This window comes from Carassius gibelio, chromosome A21, assembly GCF_023724105.1.
Source record: "Carassius gibelio isolate Cgi1373 ecotype wild population from Czech Republic chromosome A21, carGib1.2-hapl.c, whole genome shotgun sequence".
In the NCBI taxonomy this organism is placed as follows: Eukaryota; Metazoa; Chordata; class Actinopteri; order Cypriniformes; family Cyprinidae; genus Carassius; species Carassius gibelio.
In genome coordinates, this window is record NC_068391.1 from 16,922,703 (window position 1) to 16,947,358 (window position 24,656).

Sequence of the window (24,656 nt, forward strand, 5' to 3'; positions counted from 1 at the left end):
TATATTTACAGATATTTTATTATTTTAATTATGTTGCAAACAATGACATCAAGATATACTGGTGGACAGTTACTTATGTGAGCGCACGAGTATGTGTCAACAGTGAGACCACAAAAAGCAGAATGAGGTCCTCGATATTAGGGATTCTCAGTACATTAACAAGGCAGAGAACGCGAATAGCTGGAATCAGTCTGCTGTGTGCTCACAGACAGGAAGTGACGTCCACACACACATCCAAAGATTCTACATACAAAGCTTTGGGATGGCAGTGGTTGGGCATACATGACTGCTGGACCAGCAAGCACAGCAAACTACTCACCACTGATGTAGTCTTTTAAGTTACTAATTGTTGCCTTGTACGGCAGCCAGTGGAGAAATTTTCAAACTCGCTCCGTTTGTCGGCCTCATTATTCTGATCAGGAGGCCATCTTCCTATAAATGTGTTCGTGGAAAACACATGCACACCTTTATAGTTAACACACAGAGCAGCTTATAGATATTGCACGTCGATCTACGGTGGAGGTGTCATCCACAGACTCCACAAGGTCCAGGAAAGTGGCTTCCTCTGCAATGCTGAAAACCTCCCTGAATCAAGAGAGACTGACTAGATAGCTCATCTGCACAAGGTCACGGAGCAGTACCACAGAGTACGCCAAAAGGCCTGTATGGGCAATGTCTCCTGAAGTCTTCATAAACACGCAGACAGGCAGCAAATGGTGCAAGCAAGCAGCAGAATGACTAAGCAATGAAAGCGCTATAACAGTGACGCAGGGTATTTCTCGTTGTTGAGAATAGGGAGGCAGAATGTGGCAGTCAGAGTGAAATCTGGGAGTAGCAGAAGTACTAAATCAGACTGGATGAGATGTAGCTGCATTTGTGTGGAGTGCCTTGTCCCAAAAGTTGAATGCAGCCCTGAAAATGGTGGATGTGTGCAATTGAGAATGAAGAAAATGGCACTTCACTTGCTCTCTATCAGTAAATAAAGTATGTGAAAGTGTCAGAATTATATCCTTTGTAAACAAAAAAAAAAAAAAAGAGAAAGAGAAACAAAATGTAAACCCTATGTTTCCAGGGACAAGTGCACTTTACCGATCCATGTCCTTTTAAAAGCAATCCTTTTGTGTATTGTGTTTTCTGGGGATCGCATGTAGATTTGCCAAAATTACGTCAAAGGGTCTCAAATTGGTTTTTAGAATGGAAACTGACTTTATGGATGAGCTGTGGATGAGAATGGTTCACTAACGTGAACTGAAGTGGTTAACGCTTCTTAAAGTGACGAGAACGAGAGAACTAAGCATCCAGGCGTTATATGGTTAAATTACATTACAGACCCCCAGAACAGACAAGTCAAGCTGTTCGTCTTCAGTCAGTTTAAATGTTTAAAAGTCTTTCTTTTTTTAAAGCAGAATGTGACAATCATCAAGACAGAAAACGTAAATGTCCAACCGAACGGTTTTGAGAGCCCTGTATCCTGAATTCCCCAAACAGCATCATTCTGCCTTCTGTTCATAAACGCTTGAGGCGAGAGCAACACCTGTGCTCTGCATCCCTACCATACTTTAGATGAGGAGAAGCAAAAATTTACAGTATACGAGGTTTGGATTAACCATGCAAGAATACTTGTATTACATTTTACTTATTTCTTTTTTTTCCTTGTGAGTGTCTTGTGTAACATTTAATAAGCTCAAACTACATCCAGAGTAATTTACATAAAAGGACAATAGTTATTAGAAGAGAGCTGGATGAGGTGGTAACCATAGCAATGAGTGCATCCTGAAGAGCAGGTGTGGGAGTTGCCAAAGTGGGAAGAGGCGGATCCTATGGCGATCAGCGACATTCCCACACTTTAACCGTTTGATCTACACTTCCTGTCACCACATAAGGAGAAGTCTTGTGGAAATCTGTGGAAGAAAGGATGAATATTTCATTGATTCGACAGTGTAATGAGAACAAATGTCACTATTTCGTTTCAAGAATTTCCATGCAACAACATCTGCTTGGCTTACCCAGAGAGGTAACAAAGTGTTCATGGGCACTCAGGGTCTTCATGCAGCGCTTGTTCTTATAGTCCCAGATACGAAGGGTCTTGTCATCAGCGCAGCTCACTACAAATCTCCCACCAGGATGGAACAGCAATCCACGCACCCAGTTATCATGACCGACCTGAGAGACGAGAGAAGGAAAAGATGAATACGAGCTCAGAATTTGCAAATGTGATTCAGTAGATTTAATAAAAGGGGACAATCACATCAATGTGTATTTGCAAAAGTGGTTTGCTTCTATTTCACCAATCAATCAAATCAAATAGAGCAGTGATACAGTACGATATACACACAGTAGCCATCTTCAAAATAAGACTTGAGTATTCCAACGCAAAATTTCTATATACCGTGAATACATTTTACCAAATGTGCAATATAAAATTATATAAAAACATTCTAATGGGAAATGCATCCCACAATGCAATGCAACTTTCCATTAACAGCATGAGAAATAATGCAGTAGGAATCAGCTACTTTAAATGTCTCCTCTTTAACTCATTTAATTAGACTGTTATTGACTCCTTATATAAACAAAATAAGATTAAAAATATAACATATTTGTTTCCAGAGATCATGAACTCTGCATTCAACATAATGTGACAATACAACATACTGCTGTTTGAAAATATTGATCATTGAATAAATGTATGGGTAGCCTATTTCCACCACAAATAAAAAAAGCTGTGCTTTGTTAAGTCATTATGACATGAGATTAAATTATTTTGTAATAACAAAATAAGCTGAACCGATTACCAATTATGAGAAAAAAACATAAAAAGTAATAATTATCACAAAGGCATTTTGAAACAAAACATTCTAACATGTCAGGTATGACTTTGTATCTCAAAAAGATTGTCAAATTGAAATTAGCTCATTAATATGACAAGTGCAGTCATATTTCAATAAGAATCCTCCATCAGGAAATCACACAAATTTCCCATGCAGATTTCGCAACAGGTTCAAGTCACTGTGTTGACCAACAGAAAGTGGCTTCTGTGTGATCTTTGCACATTTTTAATTAACTTGTGTCAATATTTACATTTTATCTCAGAATTATGACTTTGTATCTTAATTTTAATTCTTATCATGATTAGGTTTTGTGGTAAACTTATAGTAAAAAAAAAAAAAAAAAAAAAAAATTGCTCAGTGCAGTAACCATTACTTTTTTTTATTCTGAATACAGGCAGTGTGTAAGATACAATCAAGCTGCCTAAACTAAACTACAGCTTAACTCACCAGTGTCATAAGGCACATGCCAGTACTTATGTCCCACATTTTAATGGTCTTGTCTCTGGACCCAGATAACAGGAATGGCCCAGGCTTTCCACTTTTCTTGTTCTGCAAGAAGGGTTTAAACAGGACAAATTATTATAAGACAACAATATATATCGTTCTAGAGGATCATGGATGCAGAAAAGGGGAAAAAAAAGAAGAAAAACTCTAGGGCTGCCCCACTAATAGTTTGTTAGTCAAAGAAAAAAAAAACGTCCTTGTCTATGAAAAAACAATAGCTAATGGCTGGTCCTTGGGGTAATTATCATTCATTGACCTCAAATATGGCATATTTCAAACTGAAGAATTAAAGTAGTATTAAATTTACACGGCCGTTTGCTCTAATATTACTCTAGATAAATGAAAATCCTGCTTTGTTGTGCTGTAGCCAACAGTATAATCAAAGTTATTCAACTTAAAAGTCTAGTTATGAACGACAAGGATAAAAGAATGGAAGCTGTGTTTTAGTCTGGACAGAATTTTTATTTTGTATTTTAACTGTGCGGCTTGCAGTGTTGGGCAGTAAGCAGCTACAAGCAGCGAAGCTACTAGTTTAACTATATTTCTCAGTAGCTTGGTTGTAGCTTCGCTGCTTTCTGAATCAAATAGCTTTTCAGTAGCGAAGCTCTTTTTTTTTTTACCAAGTAGCGCGGTAGCTTCCACACAAGCTACATTTTCGCAAGCATTTCTGAAGCTCAAACTCAAATCGGGAAATACAACTGCTAAGATAGCTGATCCTGGATCAGTAGTGACGCGACGACGCTACTTCATCTTGTTCGTGTTTACAGTGGATAGCAACCAACCATCTTTATGATGCATTACCGCCACCTTCTGCTCCGGATGGTACCACTCCTTGGCCAGTCACGCAAAAAATTATTTGATGAAATGATGGCATAGGATGAGGTCGGAGAACAGTTAATCCCGAGGAGTGAGTCGCCGTGGCCATACCTCGACAAGTACATGACACTGACTGATATAACAGAGAGAAAATATGTTTTCAGATGCTGCTTGTAAAAATTATCAGTGTCCCCCTTACGAAAGGAAAATATATTTACCAATATATTTCTTAAAAATTTTTTGCACTGTTTGGATGTCTTGCATTTTGTTCTGCAAAGGCCTACAGAATATTAAGCATGCCCATGCAACAGGTGCATACACTTACTTGTGCGCACATTGTTAATTACATGTATTTGGATTGTTTTTGTTGCCAAATTGATAAGGAACACAAAAACTATTAAACTAAACAATTACACGTGCCTATCTGTTTGACTGACAGTTTTGAGCACTGAGATAGCATTGACTTGTAATAAAACGTGTTCAACATAAAAATGTAATTTTAAAAGTAGCTTAGATGTAGCAAGCTACTGTTGATGTAGCTTAGCTTGCTACATTTCCCAGGGGGGTAGCTTCAGTGTAGTGAAGCTTCATTTACTGTAGAGTAACTGGTAGCTTAGCTCACTACATTTTCCAAGTAGCTTGCCCAACACTGGCGGCTTGGACATGACGTCCGTCAAAAATAGACTAGTTACCTATCTTTAGCAAAGCAGCATGGTGAGCCGCTTCTGAAGAGTACCGCAGTTTGGCACGACTGGTAAAAACACAAAAACTGATCAGAGTTGCCGCGATCAGCTCCGGTGGCCATTTCAGAGGATAATGCGCTACAGACATGTGCAGTGTAAATAAGGGTTTAGCTTGCTACTGCATGACATGAAGGAGTCAGCACTATCACTGGCATTTTTTCTTGATAACAGTGGAAACAAAATACTCCATTTTTGCTCATACAATTAAAAGTAATACATCATTCCTCATGGTCAAGGCTCTACTTTTATTTGTCCATACCATAATAATACACACACTATAATATCAACAAGATGGTGTGCTTCTGTAAAATAGAGAAAACAAACAGGATGGGCTATCTGTTGTCTAGGTCTCGGTGCCGCACAAAATTCATGCAAGTCACAACTTAACGTATGAGAGTTTCTGCAGGATTATAAAGCTTAAATTGAAGACTTTTTAATTTTAACAAAATAAAATAAAATACAATATAATCAGGGAAGCTCAGCATGATTTGCAGTTCAGAAACAGGTCTTAAAAAAAAACAAAAAAAAAACATTTAATGATCATGGCCGTCACATCTCAGGCTTTAAACCATAAAAATGTAACCATGTGTTTTGTTACACTAGCCTGGGCTGGAAATGGGGGGGGTTACGGGGAACAGAGTCCAGAGTAAATTTCGAGGTCAATTGGTTAGATTTTTTTTGGAAATGAAAGGGATTTCTATGCTTTATTCAATAGCCTACATACAAACTATATAAAATTTTTTGAAAGAATCTTTGACTTGAAAAGTCCCTTGCTTCATTCCTGAATGAATCAGCTGTTTGAACAAATTGACTGAATGAATGATTCACAGCTAATTATGAATTTACAGCTAATTATCTTATCCATGACTAATGGCAGGTACTTTCCTTCAGAGATATTTTCTTATAAAAACACCCGCGCTGCATTTTGACATTATGTTTGTTTATTTGAAACCATGCTCTTATGAAGTTTAAACCTCACACTCAGCCATATCATGATTCTTGTCTTTCCGTCCTAAAGTTTTAAGACATCTTGAAACTATAATAAGAGGCCTTCAAATCTTTTTATGTCCTTAAATTTGATGTGACAATGACGATTAAATGTTGATTACATTTTTGTGTCATATTCATATTCATTAGGCCTAAAAGTAAATTTTTACATAAAGGCATTGTGCTGGAAATATTACTATTATTTAGTAAAATGTATGTGATACTGCTACTACTGTTGAATTTTTTTTATAAAACAATTTTTTAAAGAAATAAAAATCACAATATTTCTTCCATGTTTTAATTTCAATAGCAAATCCCCTTTATTTACCAAAAATGTGTTTAAATTTCATAAATTAAAAGACAAATTAAATTTGGGTGAAACTTGTTTACTGTTTTTCATAATTATATAACTTGCAGTGGATAAGACGCATTTCATTGGTTGGAGAGACCTGGGTTCGAATCCACTGGTTGACACCAATGTGTCCCTGAGCAAGACACTTAACCTCTAGTTGCTCCAGAGGCATGCGACCTCTGACATCTATAGCAATTGTAAGTCGTTTTGGATAAAAGCGTCAGCTAAATGTAAATGTAGATTACATTTTTGTGTCATATTCATGACATTCTTCACAATGGTAATTTTGGTAGCATAGAAAAACTAAACTATATGAAATCACGCACCTGATGGAATTAACCGCTGATTAGAGAACACCCCTAACATCAAGGTGTATGCAATGCCTAAAAACTTTCTTATTCATTTTGCTAATACATGTTCTATGTTTCTTATTTATTTGATTATATATAATTGCTGCTAAAAGTAAATTGCGCATGGTGCTTTTAAGCCATTTAAAAGTGAAGGAAAGTGAGGAAAAGAGGGAATATTCAAATGAACTAAAACAAACAATTGCTTTACGCTGAAAATGCCACTATTTGAAAGTGAAAGTAAAATGCACACGCCGCTTTTGCAAGTTATTTAAAAGCAAAGGAAAGCAAGGAAACGCCCAGTATTATCAGTGTTGTCACACGCTGATTTAACCGGTGGGAAAATTTCCTCACCGTCACAACCCTATTCTCGACATTAAAAAGGCAAACAGACAGACAAACACATACACACAGAGAGATTCCTGCCTTTAATAGAGAGAAGAATGTGTTCAGCCCCCTCACTACGAAGCTCAAAAACTGATATTTGGACCAGCCCTACTTGAAATCATAATTAAGATTTCTTGCTCCATTTAAGACTTTTAAAATGTAAAAGAAATTTAAGACTTGAGGACCCGCGGAAACCCTGATATAGGCAACTTGCCTCACAGATATAAAATAAGTGTGTGATCAGTTAGTTGACTAGAAAAATATGTTGTCTTGGGCAGCCTTAGGAAGTTTAACACAATGTACCTCAGAACCTGTAGCCTCAGATATGGTGGGGTGTGCGCTCTCAGGGGCCCAGGAAATGCACTCCACCACGTGCTCGTGCTCCCGCAGCTCTGCCTTGCACTCCTTGTTGGCCACCACCCACACACGCACCGTCTGGTCATTAGAGCAGCTGGCCAACAGTGTACCATCTTGATTTGGCCGGACCATACGCACCCACTCCCTGTGACCCGTGAACGTCTTCACACAGTAACTGAAGCAAGAGAGAATCATTAAAGACTGACACATAGAATGTTTTGTATTGCTTTGCAAAAAAACTACAAATTATGTAATTGTTTTGAAGCAATAACACAAAAAAAAACTACAAGACATTCACAGCAACACGTGATTTATTGATATCCTTGAAGAATACAATATTCAGAACACAATAGGCCCACATAATGCACTTAAGTATTACTCACCCTGTGGCCACCTCCCACATTTTAATGGTCTTATCCCTGGAAGCAGACACTATGTGATCACCGTTGGGCATAATGGCAACTGACGACACATTATGATCATGTCCTGAGGATGGGAGGAAGACGAATGAGATTTGGAGGAAACGCTTAGTTACTGTTAGTCTCAAGCAACTCGACTTCTGACCTCTTGTGGCATAACCATCCAATGTCAAAATTATTTTTTATTAATTAACCTGAATCTTCATTTGAAATACCTAAGGTCATTTACTGACCGATGTCAACAACAGGACTTATGGCATATGATTAAAAGAGGCACCTTTTGTACTTGAAAGAAAGATTAAAGCTGTCAGCCTGGTTAATCCTGACCCAAACAAACCTTTAAACCCCCCCTCCCCCCCGGATCAAGAGGTCCTGTCTGAGTCTCAGCGTCCAGAAAGAGGATTTTCCAGTTCACTAATAAGGATCCCAGAAAGTTTTAATCCTATATTGGAAGTGGCTGTAGTACATGTTGGGTCAAAGGCCATTTAAGGAAGTTCTTTTAGCAGTAGAATAATGGTAATATTGTGGTAGCAAATGCAGGAAATATGTACCGTGCATGGTCCTGATGCACTCAAAGCCCTGGAAGTCCCAGAGTTTGATGGTCATATCTGCAGAACAAGAAGCCAGCAGTTTTCCAGTCTGATCAAAGGAAATGTCCTGCACTGAGTCAGTGTGACCCTTCAGGGTGCGCTCGAAATCCCCAGCCTCGTAGTCCCAAACCTGCAGAACAACATAACGCAACATACTTACACACTTGCTTCAAAGTGATTCAAAATAATACAAAAAAGTTGCACACTTTCAGATTGTGTAGCTTAAGTAAAACATTTGAGTGTTCTGGTACTTTCCAAACAGCACACAATTAATTTTTCAGAATCAAAAGCATTGATTTTTAAAGAATAATTTTCAGAAACTACACCAATGAAATTCTGGATAAAACCCAGAGCCAATAACAACAACAACAATAATAATAATGATACATTTTATACACTTTAAATATGTATGCTTATCAAATAAGAATATATCATAAATTATATACTACATACTAGGGGTGTGCACGGATAGTCGAACATTCAAATATTCGTTCTGCTCTAATTATTCGATAAATAGAAATTATATTTGAATTTCAAAAAAAAAAAAAAAAAAAAAAAAAAAAAAAAAAAAAAAAAAAGAGTTCACAATAAAACCTAATTTGGTCACTTTCTGTGATTCTCCACGGCATATTTGAAGATGCATGCAAGCAAAAAATAATTAATTAATGAATAAGGGGCTGTTCACATATCGCGCCTAAAATGCGTGGAAAACACTAGGTGCACCGCTTTCTCCTTTCCAAATAAAAGCGCACGGGCAGAAGTGCTCCTGAGACATCTGCCTTTGCTAAGCAACAATGACGCGCTTTCTCTGTTTAGTTCTTGTCACATGACCTGCGGTGCGCTAGCGGCATTCTGAAAAGTTTAGATGTTTTTAACTCGATGCGGTGCGGACGTGCCTGGAAAAAACGTATTGTGACTGGATTATGAGCGCGCATACCACGCGCCTACATTGGAAATAACGAACTTGAGCGCGCAAAAGACGCGATATGTGAACGGCCCCTAAGAACTGTGGTCTTCTACAGTACTTCAAATATGCCGTGGAGAATCACAGAAGTGACCGAATTGAAGAAAACTGTTGCGGCATCTCTTAAACAAAGAATAAACACTGCTACTTTGAGAATGCAGTGAAAACTCCTCTTCTCGCATCTGCCCTAGACCCTCGGCAAAAACATCTCAGGTTTCTCGATGATTAACATGAGAGAACTAAGAAAAAAAAACTTTTTTGAACATTATCAGAGCATTTTCCTTGATGCGAGTGGTGCGAATGCAGCCGCCGCCAACGATGAAGAGGATGCAATGCTCACTCGTCGGAAAAGGCTGAGCCAGTTCTTCAGCGATGATTACAAAGAGTCCAGCCGAGACGAGTGGGAACAGTTCTTGCTGGAGCCATGTATTCCACCAGATGAGGATCCCATTCAGTGGTAAAACGAAAACACGAAGCGCTTCACAAAACTTATTCGCTTAGCACACCGTTATTTGTGAGCCCCGACAGAGTCTGTGCAGTCAGAGCGCGTTTTCTCCGCGGCCGGCCTTATTGTCAACGGACTTTCCCCCGATCATGTTTACATGCCCGTATTTCTTAACGAAAACATGTAAAACAATAGAAAAAATTTGCAGACAGTTTAAAAGTTTCAAAGTTAAGTGTAGGCTACGTTTTACAATAGCCTAATTGCTGCAGGCTGCTTTAAGTTTTTTCTTCGTTCACTTTTTTGTTTTTGCTTTAAATCTGTACTTTTGTTTGTTTGCACGCATTGTTAAAGCTTTTCAGCTACAAAACACGATGTGTAATGTTCATGCTTGTTCAAAATGACGGAAACAATAAATGTTGCTGAAAAATAACATCTGTCTCATTAAACTTAATTTAAATAAACAAATATTCGAATATTCGTTTTTTGTGAGCTTAAATATTCGAATGTGATATTTGCGGAAAACGCCCATCCCTACTACATACTAGAATAATAAGTGTTCAATAACTGAAATGATCTGAATGAATGAATGGAGAGAGAGAGGGAGAGAGAGAGAGAGAGAGAGAGAGATAGCTCATTTATAGTGATCCATATTAGGAAGATCTTTAAATAAATATTTAAATATTTTTAATTTACCCTAATCAACCTGAAACTCAAGTGACACACACACACACACACACACACACACACACGATTGTTTTTGCATCATTCATGAATGCACCACTCATGCTGGATTTCCCCAAAACACCAAAGACAGCTAAAGCTGCACAGTATCATTTACATGAGGCAAATTTTAACACATTGACTCATTTGGACAACCAGTACAATTGTATTTTTGCAAGCTCTATTTTATACTAGACCTCTAATCTAGACCAATAAACGTACAGTAGCAAAGATCAACAGCAGGTTTAAAATCTGGCACAAAAAGATTATACCACTTCTGCCACAACTGCATATTGGCAAAAGGTTAGACAAAGAATATAGGAGAGCGTTATAAGACCTATATAAAAAAGGTGTTACAAAATGTCTCGAGCAGTCTAGCTGTGATATTTATTTGTGATCTATCCATGTCTTTCTTGTGAAAGGTAAAAAGAAACACAAAAGAAAGATCTGATATAAACGCAGGCAGATCTGATATAAACGCAGGCTGAGAATGCTTATAACTGCAACTGCCTGGAGTCCAGAGAACTGCTCACTGCACCGTTGCCCTGAGAAACCAGAGCATCACGATTTCTCCATGGAGATAGTCAGTGACTCAGCAGAAAAGAATGAGAGTATATGGATTTGAAAATTTAAACACGGCACAAGATAATATCCATGAAGCACATGAATACATTCTTGTACAGCCTAAGTCAAAACATCTGATAATGCAGAATAAACAATAAATAAATACCTTTATAGTGGCATCCTCTGAGGCGGAGACCATGAGGCTGAACACAGGGTGGAAGATGACACGTGTGACAGGGCTTCTGTGGCCGCTGAGGGCGTACTTCTCAGGCGGGCGTGGGATCCACTCTTTGGGGTCTCGTTTCTGTCCCATGGGGCCTCCTAAAGTGATCTCTGCCGTAGCTTCATTTAATTTGGACTCCAGCTCCATTACCTTACAAAATACAGGAATAACTGGGGTTACCTATCTTGGAAATTTCACATCTGTGCCATTTTTTCAGATATATTTTGTTTTTATAAAAATATTCAGAAAATTTATTTACTGACCTTTTTTTGTAATCTGATGACTGAAGTCCATTTTTTTTCCAAAAGGCCTGCATACTTCTTATCCAACTCTTCATTCTGAAGAAAATACAAGTAAGAATGAGACCTACTAATACACCAAATGGGAATGTCTTTTTGAATTTTGAAGCGTAGTGTGAAAATATGCTATTACCATATCCATCTCGGTCTCCTTCTTAAAGACAGAATATGCTTCTTCATAGCCATTAGAGCGCAAATAATCTGCTATTGCTCGATTTCTGAAAGAAAAAGAGGAGATTTCATCAGACAAAGAGATGTGCATCATGCAGTTAAGTAAGGGATAATACACTGCTACATGTGCATTAAAAGATTTTAATGAACAGCTAGCCGTGCGTTATACCACTTATACCATAGTCATTTGCCAGCATTGACAAGTTAAAGCGGTTGATGCTTGCAGTGCAATATTTGACCAGAAGGGTAAAAATTATGGTTATTTTCCTCAGTTATGGCTCATAAGGCTTTGGCATACTGCCTGCTTCCTGCTTATAGAGAAGAAATGAGATAAGATCACATTTATTTGAATAAATTATAGCATCGAGAGAGAACGAGATGGAAAAGGAGAAGGAGAGAGAGAGAGAGAGAGAGAGATGACAGTTGTATGTGTGTCTCTCTCTCTCTACAAACAATTAAGTTGTAAGTTTATGTACTTAAAATACAGCGATTTTTCCAAATCGTTGCTGAGGAATATAATGTAGTGATCCAATATCTAGGACATTTTATTAAGTTGCGTGGCAGTGTTGACAACAAATCTCTGTGTTCCTGAATGTTTCTGTGTGTAGACAGGGCGATCTGCGATCTCCAAACTCTCTCTTTCCCTCTCTCTGTGTTTGTGTGAAAGCAAAGACTATGGAGAGAGTCATGTGTGTGTTTGTGTGCATCAAAGCAGCACATTTATACAGAATGGTCATTAAACTGACTTGGAACTACCTGTGCATTAAACCATTTCAATGCATACCCGCCAGCCAATCAGAATCGAGTATTCAGACAGACCATGGAATAAGCCTTATTAGAAACTTCCTCTATGGGAACATAACCAGTGTGTGTGACCGTCACCCAAATCCATTTAGATTTAATGCATATACGTTAAATCATGAGATCACACTTATCACATTAGCAGTGACAGAGATTAAGTCAATACGTAGAAGGTCACATAACTACAGATCCATGTTAATTTTGTTAGGGACATCAAGACTTGTACAGAAGTTTTGGGAATGGAAATGGAATTCAAATACAGGACGGAATCAGCTACATTAATATAATGGAATCCAGGAGTGAGATCTGAAATAATAGTAGAAGCATTTAGAGAACTTGTCTGCTGACTGTGTGTACAGAACTTGATTAAAAGAGAAGTGACAAATGTATTTAGCTGCAGTGTAAACAAGGCCATTCTTTTGTTTTTGAGGGATTTTTTGGTGATGCAATACTTGGGTTCTACATGTTAATAAAAAGTGCACTTCCAGCAGTACAACTCGGTAAGAAAGTTCCATCTCTTAATGAAGGTGGAGACTGAAGGGGTAAAATGGACCAGGGAAGTAACCAAAACACAGTGTCCTGGTTGTAATGGACACTCACCACTAAGGATGGAAAAAGTCTCAAATGCCAAAATGGAGGACTAAGCACTTTCACTAAAACTCTTGAAACACGGCCTCTTCTTTTCTCTTCCTGTGCTTCATTATGTAATTGAGACTTTCGAATATTCAGATAATGGTGAATAATTCATGAGCTGGCCAATGGGCTAAATTTAGACAGTGATGGCAGCACTTTCGAGACTAGTCCAACTAACAGTGACTTTTCTGAAGGAAACTGACTTGAACATAAGCGGCCCAGTATCTATCTATAAGGCAAAAACTGAATTAAAAGAACAGCCACCGAATTAATTTAAAGACAGCCAAATTAAGTTTCTTAATGGTGAGTTTTTTTCCAGTTAAAATACTTTCTCCAAAACCAATTTTAGCTACACAGACAACTAAGTAAGCCATACATAGGCTGGCTTTCTGAAGAGTGTAAACACTGTAACACTGACTGTCCGATGGCATTACAACATTTTGCAGTCATTTTGTCACAGGCAGCAGACAGGGAAAAATATCCATCATCCATAAAATTAATTTAATGATTTTAAATGCACCATCCAAAACAGGTTTGCATCTGCTACATTGCAAAACAACATGCATTTCTCAACATCAATCTTAAAAAATAAGTGTTCCAGGCCTCAAAATCCTTGGTAGCCCTTCAGGAAGGCAATCTTCAGGTTTAGGTAGCCCAAAATGAATTTAACTAGCTCGAATAAAAAAGACATCAGCTGAACTTTGCTGTGGACAAATCAGTATGATCAGCAAAATCTAGTAGCATATTCACCTTATTTTCCATGGCAACAACGGTGCCGCCATTGCGCTCGTTTTGTCATCTTACTTCCGGCTGAGGGACCGGATGTAACGTACCTAAGCTAGTGGCTGGCTAGATAACAGAACGCAGAACGAACAGAAGTATGATATATGCTCAGTTAGGGGCTGCATAACAATTGTATTAAAAAATAATTGCGCCAACGATTTAGCGAACACATTGTGACGCGGTCGGAGTGCTGTGGTGCACTTTACAATTTACACCCAGCACCTAAAGAAGAGAAGCACCTGAGGAAATGGATGAAGGCGCTAAATTTGAAGCGCCAACCCAAGCGCTCTTATGTGTGTTCGTACCATTTCATGGACGGGAAGGCGACTGACGAACACCCTTACCCCGAGAAATGGCTCGACTACGAAGTCCCGTTAAAGAGGTCACGCCGGGGATGAAAAGGTTGTCAGATTCGGGTAAGCTAACCTTAACTAGCTGTGTGTTTGCTCGCCTAACGTTAGATTTATGAAGTCCGTTCTATGAATACATTTATGATCAGTAACAGGCAGTTAACAAGGTACAACGAATGTTCCATGATGACCATTGTCCACCCATTTATTTAATATTTAGGGTAGTACAAGATATTATGGTACATTACAATAGCTCACATTATTCCTGCTACAGAGATTGCAGGTGATAGCAGGCCAGCTAGCTTTATTTCTCATTCAGATACTGACCTACGTTTGAACACTACAGTTAACAGTGTGTATACTGTTTTGTCTCGAATGCATCTCTCTCTCTCTCTCTCTCTCTCACACACACACACAGTTCTAAGTTCGGGTCACATAATATATTAATTTTCATGATATATTGTAAGTACTAATGTAAAAATGTTTAATTATTCACACAGATGTATCGATGACCGCCAGTGATGCAGTGGACAACTGTGAGGGTGATCAGATCCGCATGCCCCTGATCTTGCTGAAAGTCACCAGAAGTTACCTGCTGTAATAGTTATTATGAACCTTTACAGTGCCACCTGACATTACCTGCTGTAAATAGTTTTTATTTATTTATCTTAATTTGATCTTTTTTTCATCTTTAATCTCTGATTTGAAGGAATAACTCATGTCAAGTTTGCAAGTTAATTCCATCTTGGTTTATTACATATGGAAATTAAATGTTGAAATTTTACAGGATGGTCAGTAGAAGGTGTCTCTTGCTTCCTGAAAACAACAAACACTGATCAGCAAATCACAAGTGATTTTATACAACTTATATTAAATTATCCATGTTCTAAAAAACAAATCACAGTCTGTCTCTTGTTTAACACAACTGATTTAAAACAACTTATTTGATATAGTTCTTCACCCACACCCTCTACACCCCACCCCAATTACCTAATATCCTATCCTTAACCTAATTATTCTCATTCCTGCTTATTTACAAAGCTGCAAGTATCTTGTTGAAAGCAGCAGGTCGCCTGCCTGAAACTCATCTGACACTAGGAAGCATACACTTAAAATAAAAGGTTTGTAGTCTAGCTACAGTCTTGGCACAGAATTGCTGATTTTGTGGCACATGTAACTTGCTGTGATGGAACCCAGATGAGCAGCTTAAAGGCCCTCAGCCCTGTACAGAACATGGCAAACCTAAAATACATTTCAAAGATTTCACAGTTGTCTTATTTCAGAATCATTCATTATTATTACACTTGACGTTTACCTTATTGATTAGACTTGACGTACACCTACCAAATCTTACCTTTACCTTACCTTTTGCATATACACTGCAGAATTAAGAGGCAAGCTGATTTTCTGATCATATTTTTTGGTAAAATTTACCAATTCCAAACCACATCAATCTTAACTATTAATTTTGCATTTAATCTTTTATAAGTGATATATAATCTTTTTTTGGCTTGTTTTATCTGTAAAAGAAAATATGCCTAATAATTATGCATACCTGGATATAAGGCGTTTTTCACTTCCAAGTTCCAGCCTCCTCCTTTTCTAATGTGTAATTGATAAACGTTCACTTACCTTACTCCACTGTACAATTAAGTTATTAGACAAAATACTTAGTCTGATGATGGTCATCAAACATGTTATTATACTTTTAAACATTTATAACTTCGTGTATATTAACATCACACACACACACACAAAACTAACCAGCACCACGCTGAGAGGTTTAGACTGCTCGACTGGCTGGTGGTTGCACGTTCAATTTTAAAAAGACGAAAAAACCCTCGCTGTGTAACAGTACACGACCCACTGTCTCATTATGTAAATACTGGTAAGTCTCGGTACATTTTTTTTTAAATCATTTTTCCTTGCTGCTCCATCAACTCCTCCTTACAGGGCAGTTAAATATATAGGTTAACTCTGGCCACTTCTTCATATCGTCTAACATTACCCACGTTAACAGCGACGATGGATGGGACAATTTGAGACCATTTGATCGTCGTAAGACGTTTTCATCGTGCTCCCAATTTATAAAATAACGTTCTTTGTCATTTCTCCACAGTTATAGCAAACTATAAACAATCGTACAACTACTAAACTAGTAACCGGACGTGCCGTATCGGTTTAGCGGAAGTCGGATGACAAAATGCGGAAATGCGAAGTATTAAAAGTGGGCGGGGCGGAATAAGGTGAATAGGGATTCACTAAACTCATAGTGCAATAAAATTCATGATACAGATGACACTATACAATTTATATGTTTAATAAAAACTATAATGAAATGTAATTTTATTATTTCTCAGACAAAAAGCTGCATATTTCTTTGCGATACTGAAATGTTACATAAAACAAATCCCAAATCAAAAAATAAATAAATAAATAATAATTGTGTACACTTTTTGTCTGTTCTTTGTACGTGCTTTGAATGTGCTGAATGCACACAATGTTTTAAAATGCTTGAATGTTTAAATCAGCAAGACTTTGCAAACAAGTGCAAACGATCAACTAAGATCCGTTTCACCCCTACAAGCGAGTGAACAATGTGAATCAGGTTAGTCAGTATTCAAGATAGCCCGTCGTCGTCGGGCAGGGCGGTGATAATTTTGGTAGCCTGACTTGAAAACACAATAGCCACGGGACATAGGGCTAGCGATTTTGCAAGACTTGGAGTTCATATCGGAAACATGAGCAACATTTGTTGTTCATCCTGTACTGTTCAGATACTCCACTGCTGTTGCACTTGTGTGCGATCTCTAAATGGTCAGGACGCTACGCTTGACTTGCACTATTTTTTGTTTCAACAACATCATATTAATGAGTGATTGATTTCTCAAGGTCATTTGGTTTAGAGCAGAAATTATACACATTACAAAAATATAAAGCATGATTTAACTACAGCATAGTGATTATTAAGTGAGCTGCTGAATCACAATCATTGACCTTAACTGGTTAAGTCTTTTGATGTTTGTAATGCTGCTTTGGCTTAAAGGCTTCAGCAGCAGTACAAGCTTCCAGCAATAGGCCCTTTTCACATGACATCACGCAACTTCCTTTCTGACACAAAGCAGGATATTCTTACTTCCACCAGCATAGTAAATCACTTTAACAAGTAATCTGAACAGCCCACATATGTGCAATATTTTAAATGAGCCCTTTACTATCAGAGTTTAATGCCAGTTATGTTAGAATGCATCTCTTGTTTCTGTGGTGGTGCGTCAGGCTCGTCATGGGCCGCACGGTCCGGAGAGCTGTATGAACTTTTCTCCAAATATATGAACTTACCTGTTTTGAATACTTTATATATTAACGTGTTAGTTTATGTCCAATATTAGTGTTAAAGTTTAAATGAAATCTACCATTGATTTTCACCGTTGACTGATCTTGCAGAACATTTAGACTGATAACTTCTGTGCGCAGATGCGGCAGATTTGTCACAAGACGCACAATATATTGGTTGCGACCGACTATATATGAACTAGCTGTTTAAAAAAACAGTATTTTTATATTTAACGTTAGTTTATCAGTATGTCTGAAAGTATATTTTTTTGATTATTGGTGATTCCACAGGTTCTCTCTTGGACACCAGATAGTTATGCTATGACAAGAACTAAGAGTCTCTCTCTTGTTCCACCCATGCACGATAATACCGTGTATCGTCGAACTCACGGGCTGACGATATGACAATTTGAAAAATGACCATGACTAATTCAGAAATAAATATTAAATATAATAAGTTTATATAAAAAGCATTTAGTTAAAAAAAGATGCTAGATTGTGTGTAAATATAAAAGGCAGGTCATAGCTGTTTTTTCAAAGATCACATAAAAACACACAAAAAAAAAGATTGATCAATCATAATAATCAATATGAAAAAACACAGTATACACGTAGTTAAAGCATTAACATTATTAGTCTTAACTCTTAACTAATGCCTTTCATATTTTCCCGAAAAATCTCCAGTGTAAAGGTATAAGAGAAGTACATATACACTGCTTTCCGGGAAAGCGGAAGTTAGCTGACGTCACTGTGAAAAGGGCCTATAACTCTCCTCCAAAACAAGGCTCGTCAAGTGCTCATCAAACATTAGACTGCTCGTTCATCTATATCATAACTTCTCTTGACAGTTTCTTCTTCATCACTGTCCCTCTTTAAATAAGTGAAAGGAGAAAATTCACAGATTTCTGGTGCATCCAAGATTACCAAGAGACCCCTTGTGCTATGCGAAGCATGAAGAATACACAAGGATGGTCACGCAATTATGAACCCCTCCTCCAGTCCTTAGTTTTGAGGCTTTATGAAATATTAAAGCTAACTAGCTGTCGCAGGATGCTGCCAGTTATGCTCTTTATTAGTGCACTGAAATGCAATTGCTGTCAAGGTTTCAGGGTGTAATTAAATTATTTAATCGCATATGGATTACCACTTTTTCGGGAATATAAGTCACTTTTTTTTTTTATCATCTGAAACATTCTGCAACTTGTATTCCACAGTTGCTTATATAATGCAATTAAATGCAAAGTGTGCAAAACATGCACAAAAGTGAACTCATTAGGACTCATGCCGAATGAGAGAGGTAGATGAGATCACACTTATTTGTATAGAGTTATTTCCAACACTCTGGAAATATCAGTTTCTCTTTAAATAATTTTTGTTTAAACTTGGTGTTTATAGTAAATGTTAATTGATGAAAATTATGAATATAACCATGATTTATGCTTGTTGTATAGTTACATTTTTCATTCCTGTTCTGTTCTGAATACAGGCAAGTTTAAAGGATTGAGGGGAACTAAATGTTTTGCTTTATTTAAAAACATGTACTTTTATTTATCAGTATTTTACATAAGTTCTGAATGTAATTTAAGAAAGTGTTTTGTACTCAGATCCAACTTATCGGTGTTGCTTTTCTCTAAACAGTAAAATTTTGACCCTGTGTAACTTGTTTTCTGGACAGTGTGTTAAGTGATAGAATTTCAAATATGGTAGACTATTAATGTGACTGATACAGATCTGTATATTTTGAGTTCATGAGAATTCAGACTCACAGTTCATCTCGTTGTCTCTGTGACAGCACCATTTTGGCAGGAGAGTGGGGGCGCTGTCTCTGCCCCAAGTATGGAGCTGTCAAACAGTCCTGAGCAGCTCCTCAGCAGGACAAATTGTTGGATGAGACACGCGATCTCACACTTTTGTGCAGACTGACGTCACTTTTGCAGCTTGGAGACTTCGTCCACAGCGACACACAAGACAAAATTGATGACCCACTGGAACTAACACCAATTTGATCCACTTGCCATCTAGGAGAATTGGGAGGAGAAAAAAAGAGATTAATTAGAATAAGAAACAAAAGCAGTCCATACAAGATAAATGTGAAGCTGCAATAATTCTGACCTTGACCTGAATGAAGTCTAAAATGCACTCTAAAATACACACCTTTTAGCCAGACAAAAAAAGCTTTCCAAACACAATAAAAGAGAGAGACATTATTTATCTATTAGAATTATTACTCACTCTCCACCTTATATTAAATCAAACTGGAATTCTGGGCATGTGTTCTCACAAGAAACCATCATGGCCAACCCAAACATCTACAATAACACACAGCCCCTCGAGGACAACCAGACTGGAAGTGCTGGAGGTGGCGTGGCGTAAATCTCCTCTGCTAATCCTGAGGGGATGGTGGTCCAATTAAACAGTTGTCCAGACGAGTAGTGGGGTGTTGGGGACTGAGACAAGACTTTGTAATCCTTTCAGTCGGTTTTGACAGCCTGTAAATATCCACTCTAATCTGTGCAGTGCAAACTAAAATAGCTTGATGCAGGTGAAAAATGTCTAATCTGGCCTTCAGAGAGCATATAAAATATCCAGACGTGTGGCTATGTTTTGGACTTGTGTGAAAAAAAAATATCAAATATGTTTAATACAGTTGAATCCAAAAATACAATACAATTTTAACTTCAACAGCCCTTCAATGCTACAAGACTCGGAAGCCATAAGACTTTTTGCTTTTATTATCAAAACTGTTTAAGACCTGGATGGGGATTTTTTTTTTTTTTTTATGCCAATGCTATATTGCCAATACATATCTTTTGAGGATATCACAGTAGTTCTCTTTAAACCAAACATCTTTCATTTCACCCCAAGCTGAATATTCTTTATAAATCACAATGTATATGAACTTTCATTTACTTTGGCTTTTATTATTATCATCATCATTACTCGTATTGCACTGAATATTCAATATTCTTTAGTAATTGCTTTACATTCGTCCTCAATTCTATTTGGCTGAAAACTGAACACATCCTCATGTCATTTCAAACCAGTATGAGCTTCCATTTAACATTTGGCAATTTGATGTCTTCTATGTGTGTGCATTGATCAATGTTTAGTTGCATAAAAGCCTACATGAAATCTGAAGACTAACTACACCATGATATTGTGGCAGAAATGTGGGATATTCATATCAAATCTGATTACATTATTAATAAAGACATATTAATATAGACAAACTTGAAAGAAATTGACTCGAGTTTTATTGATAAAAATATCTTCATTTGTGTGTTAAAGATTTTTTTTTTTTAAGTATCATGAATCTGGAACTACATAAGTGATTAAATATTCAAAATTAAAAAAAATTGGTGAACAGTCACATTTATGTAACTCACAATAGTTTGAAATGCACTCCTGCCTAACATAATTAAATATAAAAATCATGTTTAAAATAATGCGAGTGTGAAAATAAAGCTTTGAGCACTGAGCGTACTCATTGCAACTGAACCGTGGACAAACTGAACTAATGTGGAACAGTCAAAAACAGCAAACTACTATGAGGACTCTGGGGAGAAAAGAAAAAAAACCTATCAAGCCTTATACCATGTGTGTTTGGAGTATGTGTAGCTCAGAACAGAGCTCCGTTCATCCACTTTGAAGCATACCACACATTCACACAAACACATTAAGCCACATCAATGTTTTGATTTTAATGTGATACACAGTGCAAAAAAAATATTTAAAAAGTTATTATTCAAGTCCTAAGCAGGGGAAATAAGTCAGCTTAACTTCCCTGCATTACACAAAAAGCAAAGGTCAGTATACTTATTTTAATCAAAAGGAAATACAAGCTGTACTTACAATCCTTCTACAAAACCAAACTCAACAATAGCTAATTTTTCTAAAATACCAATCTATCCTATGGAAACCCCTAATAAACACAATCTTCTACTGCAATCCAAATTTCAACCTAACAAATGTATAAGACAGGATGTTGGCCATATTTGGGATAAAAAAAAACAAAAAAAAAAACAGAACAAAACATATGGCTTCAAATAGGGTTCCAATAACCACCACTCAACAGAAAGCCAGATCTGGAGGTAAAGTGTCTAGACCAACTCTGAGACTGTTATATGCTTTTAGCTCTATGATATAATGATTTATTCAAAACCATGCCTAGGCACAAAAAATGTGATGTATCAAATGAGGAGATAATACACCTTGAGAATCCCTCTACACTGCAATGGAACATTCTCACATACCTTGGTAGAGATGTCCTAAATCATAAATGATAGATAGTGGGCAGAAGCAATTTTGTCACCCGTCTTTTTTTCTGATATTGTGGGATTAACATTCAGCCTGTCCTTTTTCAAAAGTATTATTTCTGATTTAGATGAATGGATGCCTATGGTAATGCAGGTGTGTCAGTCAGCAGCCGCATGTGTGACTAAATCTTCAATCTAGGCAACAAAATTATATCCAATATTAGCCACTGGCTAATAAATTATCAGATTTTACTTGCCAGTGTGTGAGTTGGACACCACTAGCGCTGAAACAACAACACGTTTGTGCACCTGGTACGGCTGAATGGATTAAGTCTGGTAGCTGCTGAAGTCAGTCAAATATGAAAAGTTGTAAATTTTTCATTGAATGAGGCTGTCTGTGACAGAACAACAAAATGCATGAAGTGGGGCAGTGTGAATACAGTTGATTCTACAAAATTAAGATTGTAATTTTTTTTTTTTGTATTTTTGAACTTCAATACTCTCAGCTATATAAAGCACTCATAAAGGATAATGCTTTTAAATATTCTACTAAAATACCCATATTGTCCATACCTAGATCACGCTGAACAGACGTAATGGATTACCATTTACCACGGTTACATTTTGATTGTTTAATTATGATGTGATAAAGTTGGGTGTGTCTCAGACCATTTCTAGGACTCTCCCATTGTCAGAAACACCTACTCCCAATATATTTCCACTATACACTAAAAACAGTGAGGACTGGCTATATACTTGTATAAAAGTATGATAAATATTAGAGTTGCTAGAAGAATATTGTAATGCTGCAAAAAAGATTTTATGTAGCTATGGTGTTGATAACAACCAGGTAAATTTTAATACACAATCTTGAAATCAGTTTGTGTTTCACATTAACATTTGAAAATAATTTAGTAATGTTCTTATTAGTACTAGTGAGTAACATGAATATATCAATCGGAGCATGTTATTGTTAGAATTTGAGAGCTGACACTACATTTTTATTAGAAGGGACAGTGCACAAAGCTCTTTGTGAATAATGGACGGGCCACATGCTACAAATAAAGTTTGGTGAAAATAAAAAAACGTGAACCTGACAACCATGGCTTGAGCTGGGGGTGATTCATAGGGTCAAATAGAATTATATTTGGGAATTGCATCAATGCGTTTTCGTATGAACTTTGACAGCCCTAGATCTACACGAGACATTTTCTCCACATACAAGTTGCCTTCTGACATGTTTTTCTGCCCCCTTTTGATTGAAAGAATCGGTGCATCCATCATTTTAATTAATTCATGCCATTTCTTTTTTTTCTTGCATTGGTCTAAGCAGACAAATCACATCCAAAAATCAGACCAGATTTACCGTTAAGCATTTGTATTAGTGTGAACAGGCCTTAGTTTACAATAATCACAAACATATAGGATGTGTTCATGCAAAAAGGCCTTATAACATGTAGAATTCATTGCTAACCAGTTTTATTTCCAAAAAATTCTCAAGAATTGTGAGCCAGTTGTGTAATAATAATAAAAATAAAAAAAACATTAGAATTAGATTGCAATGTCACACTGAATGACGTCAGATGTAAGGCAAGTTCAGGCCAAGCAGCCTAAAATTAATGAGGCAGGATAAATTATAATCATTAACCACAGTAGGGCAACGCCCACGTGGTAGCGTTAGGAGAGAGTGATGACAGCTAATAATCTGAGGCGTCGTGCGAGCCAAAATATATAATGTTACCAATGAACAAGACAAGAGTTCACGCCTCTACATGTCATGATTCTTGAGCTGGTGATATTTTTCCCACTAGAACTGAGCTTTGCTCATATTTATTAATGTCTTCACAACAAGAATATCGCTTACCGGCACTTATCTTAAACTCAAAAAGCATTCCATCTTGAAGACAGAATCAAAACATGAGGGCTGCCTGACAGTCAACGTTGACAATTTGCCTCGCTAATTATAATCATGAACGGCTCGACTATTGATTAGCTGACACAGCACAACATATCATACACGCCCTTGTTGACAAACTAAACTGCATTTTATCATAACCGTAGCGAAACATACAGTTATACACCGGCATCTACGTGATGAATCTCCGGCCTTCAACCATCACAGGCACACCCAAATACACCAGCCACTGAAGTACAACTTTAACGGCCTTATAAAGCCACGGTAGTGCGACAGAGCTTTTGATACACTTACATACAAATGACACCAGCTGTTATTACTTATCCAATGAGTTTAGTGCGGAGAGGACGCTAACATGAACTAGCTAACATTAGTATGGGTCAAATCCCTTAAGGCCGGCTGTCACAAATTCCAGGTCAGGCAAGAGCCAGGTTTAATTTAATCAGATGAGGATGTAACGTTGTGCAACTTATGCCATTGCCGGCGTTAGTTTGTATCGCTCTCTGATATTCCCATCCTTATTTTGCTCTAACGGCCTATCCGCCATTTTGAGTCTGTCAGGCAGGCGGCGCAAATATCGCAGCCACATACACACTTTCCTCGACTCACTTTCACTATAGCGCAGCTAGCGGCAAATATACATTATCCTTACCTTCTGATATGAAGGGTTTCCCATCTGCCTGATGACACAGCCAGGTAAAAAGTAAAAAAAAGTAAAAACGAATGAGATAGGTCTCTTTTGAAAGTCACTTCCGATTTTCCGGCTCAGCCAGCGCGGTTTCTCCTCCTTGATTTCTGCACCGCATAACCGTCCACTGATGACGGGCACGCGCACGGTGCAGCCGGGTGCGCGCCCGCCTTGAGGA

At 37.5% G+C, this 24,656-nt stretch overlaps 1 protein-coding gene across 1 annotated transcript; it reads right to left on the bottom strand.

Annotated features, from left to right (window-relative positions):
- Nucleotides 1–24,656, bottom strand: LOC127941999 (lissencephaly-1 homolog B-like). The gene is made up of 11 exons (XM_052537510.1): nucleotides 24,443–24,656; nucleotides 19,386–19,637; nucleotides 11,682–11,766; nucleotides 11,513–11,587; nucleotides 11,193–11,399; nucleotides 8,295–8,463; nucleotides 7,708–7,810; nucleotides 7,271–7,499; nucleotides 3,279–3,380; nucleotides 2,007–2,163; nucleotides 1–1,901 (listed from the first exon to the last, which is right to left on the bottom strand). The coding sequence occupies exons 2-11, from the start codon at nucleotides 19,415–19,417 to the stop codon at nucleotides 1,828–1,830; spliced, it is 1,233 nt and encodes a 410-aa protein (XP_052393470.1). The 5' UTR covers nucleotides 19,418–19,637; nucleotides 24,443–24,656; the 3' UTR covers nucleotides 1–1,827.

Excerpts from the sequence above, each read along its gene's own strand:
- LOC127941999 (XM_052537510.1), bottom strand. The coding sequence starts at position 19,417 with ATGGTGCTGTCACAGAGACAACGAGATGAACT. Across the intron at positions 11,588-11,681 it reads AGGAGACCGAGATGGATATG|AATGAAGAGTTGGATAAGAA; the intron begins GTAATAGCATAT and ends TATTTTCTTCAG. Across the intron at positions 11,400-11,512 it reads TCATCAGATTACAAAAAAAG|GTAATGGAGCTGGAGTCCAA; the intron begins GTCAGTAAATAA and ends GTATTTTGTAAG.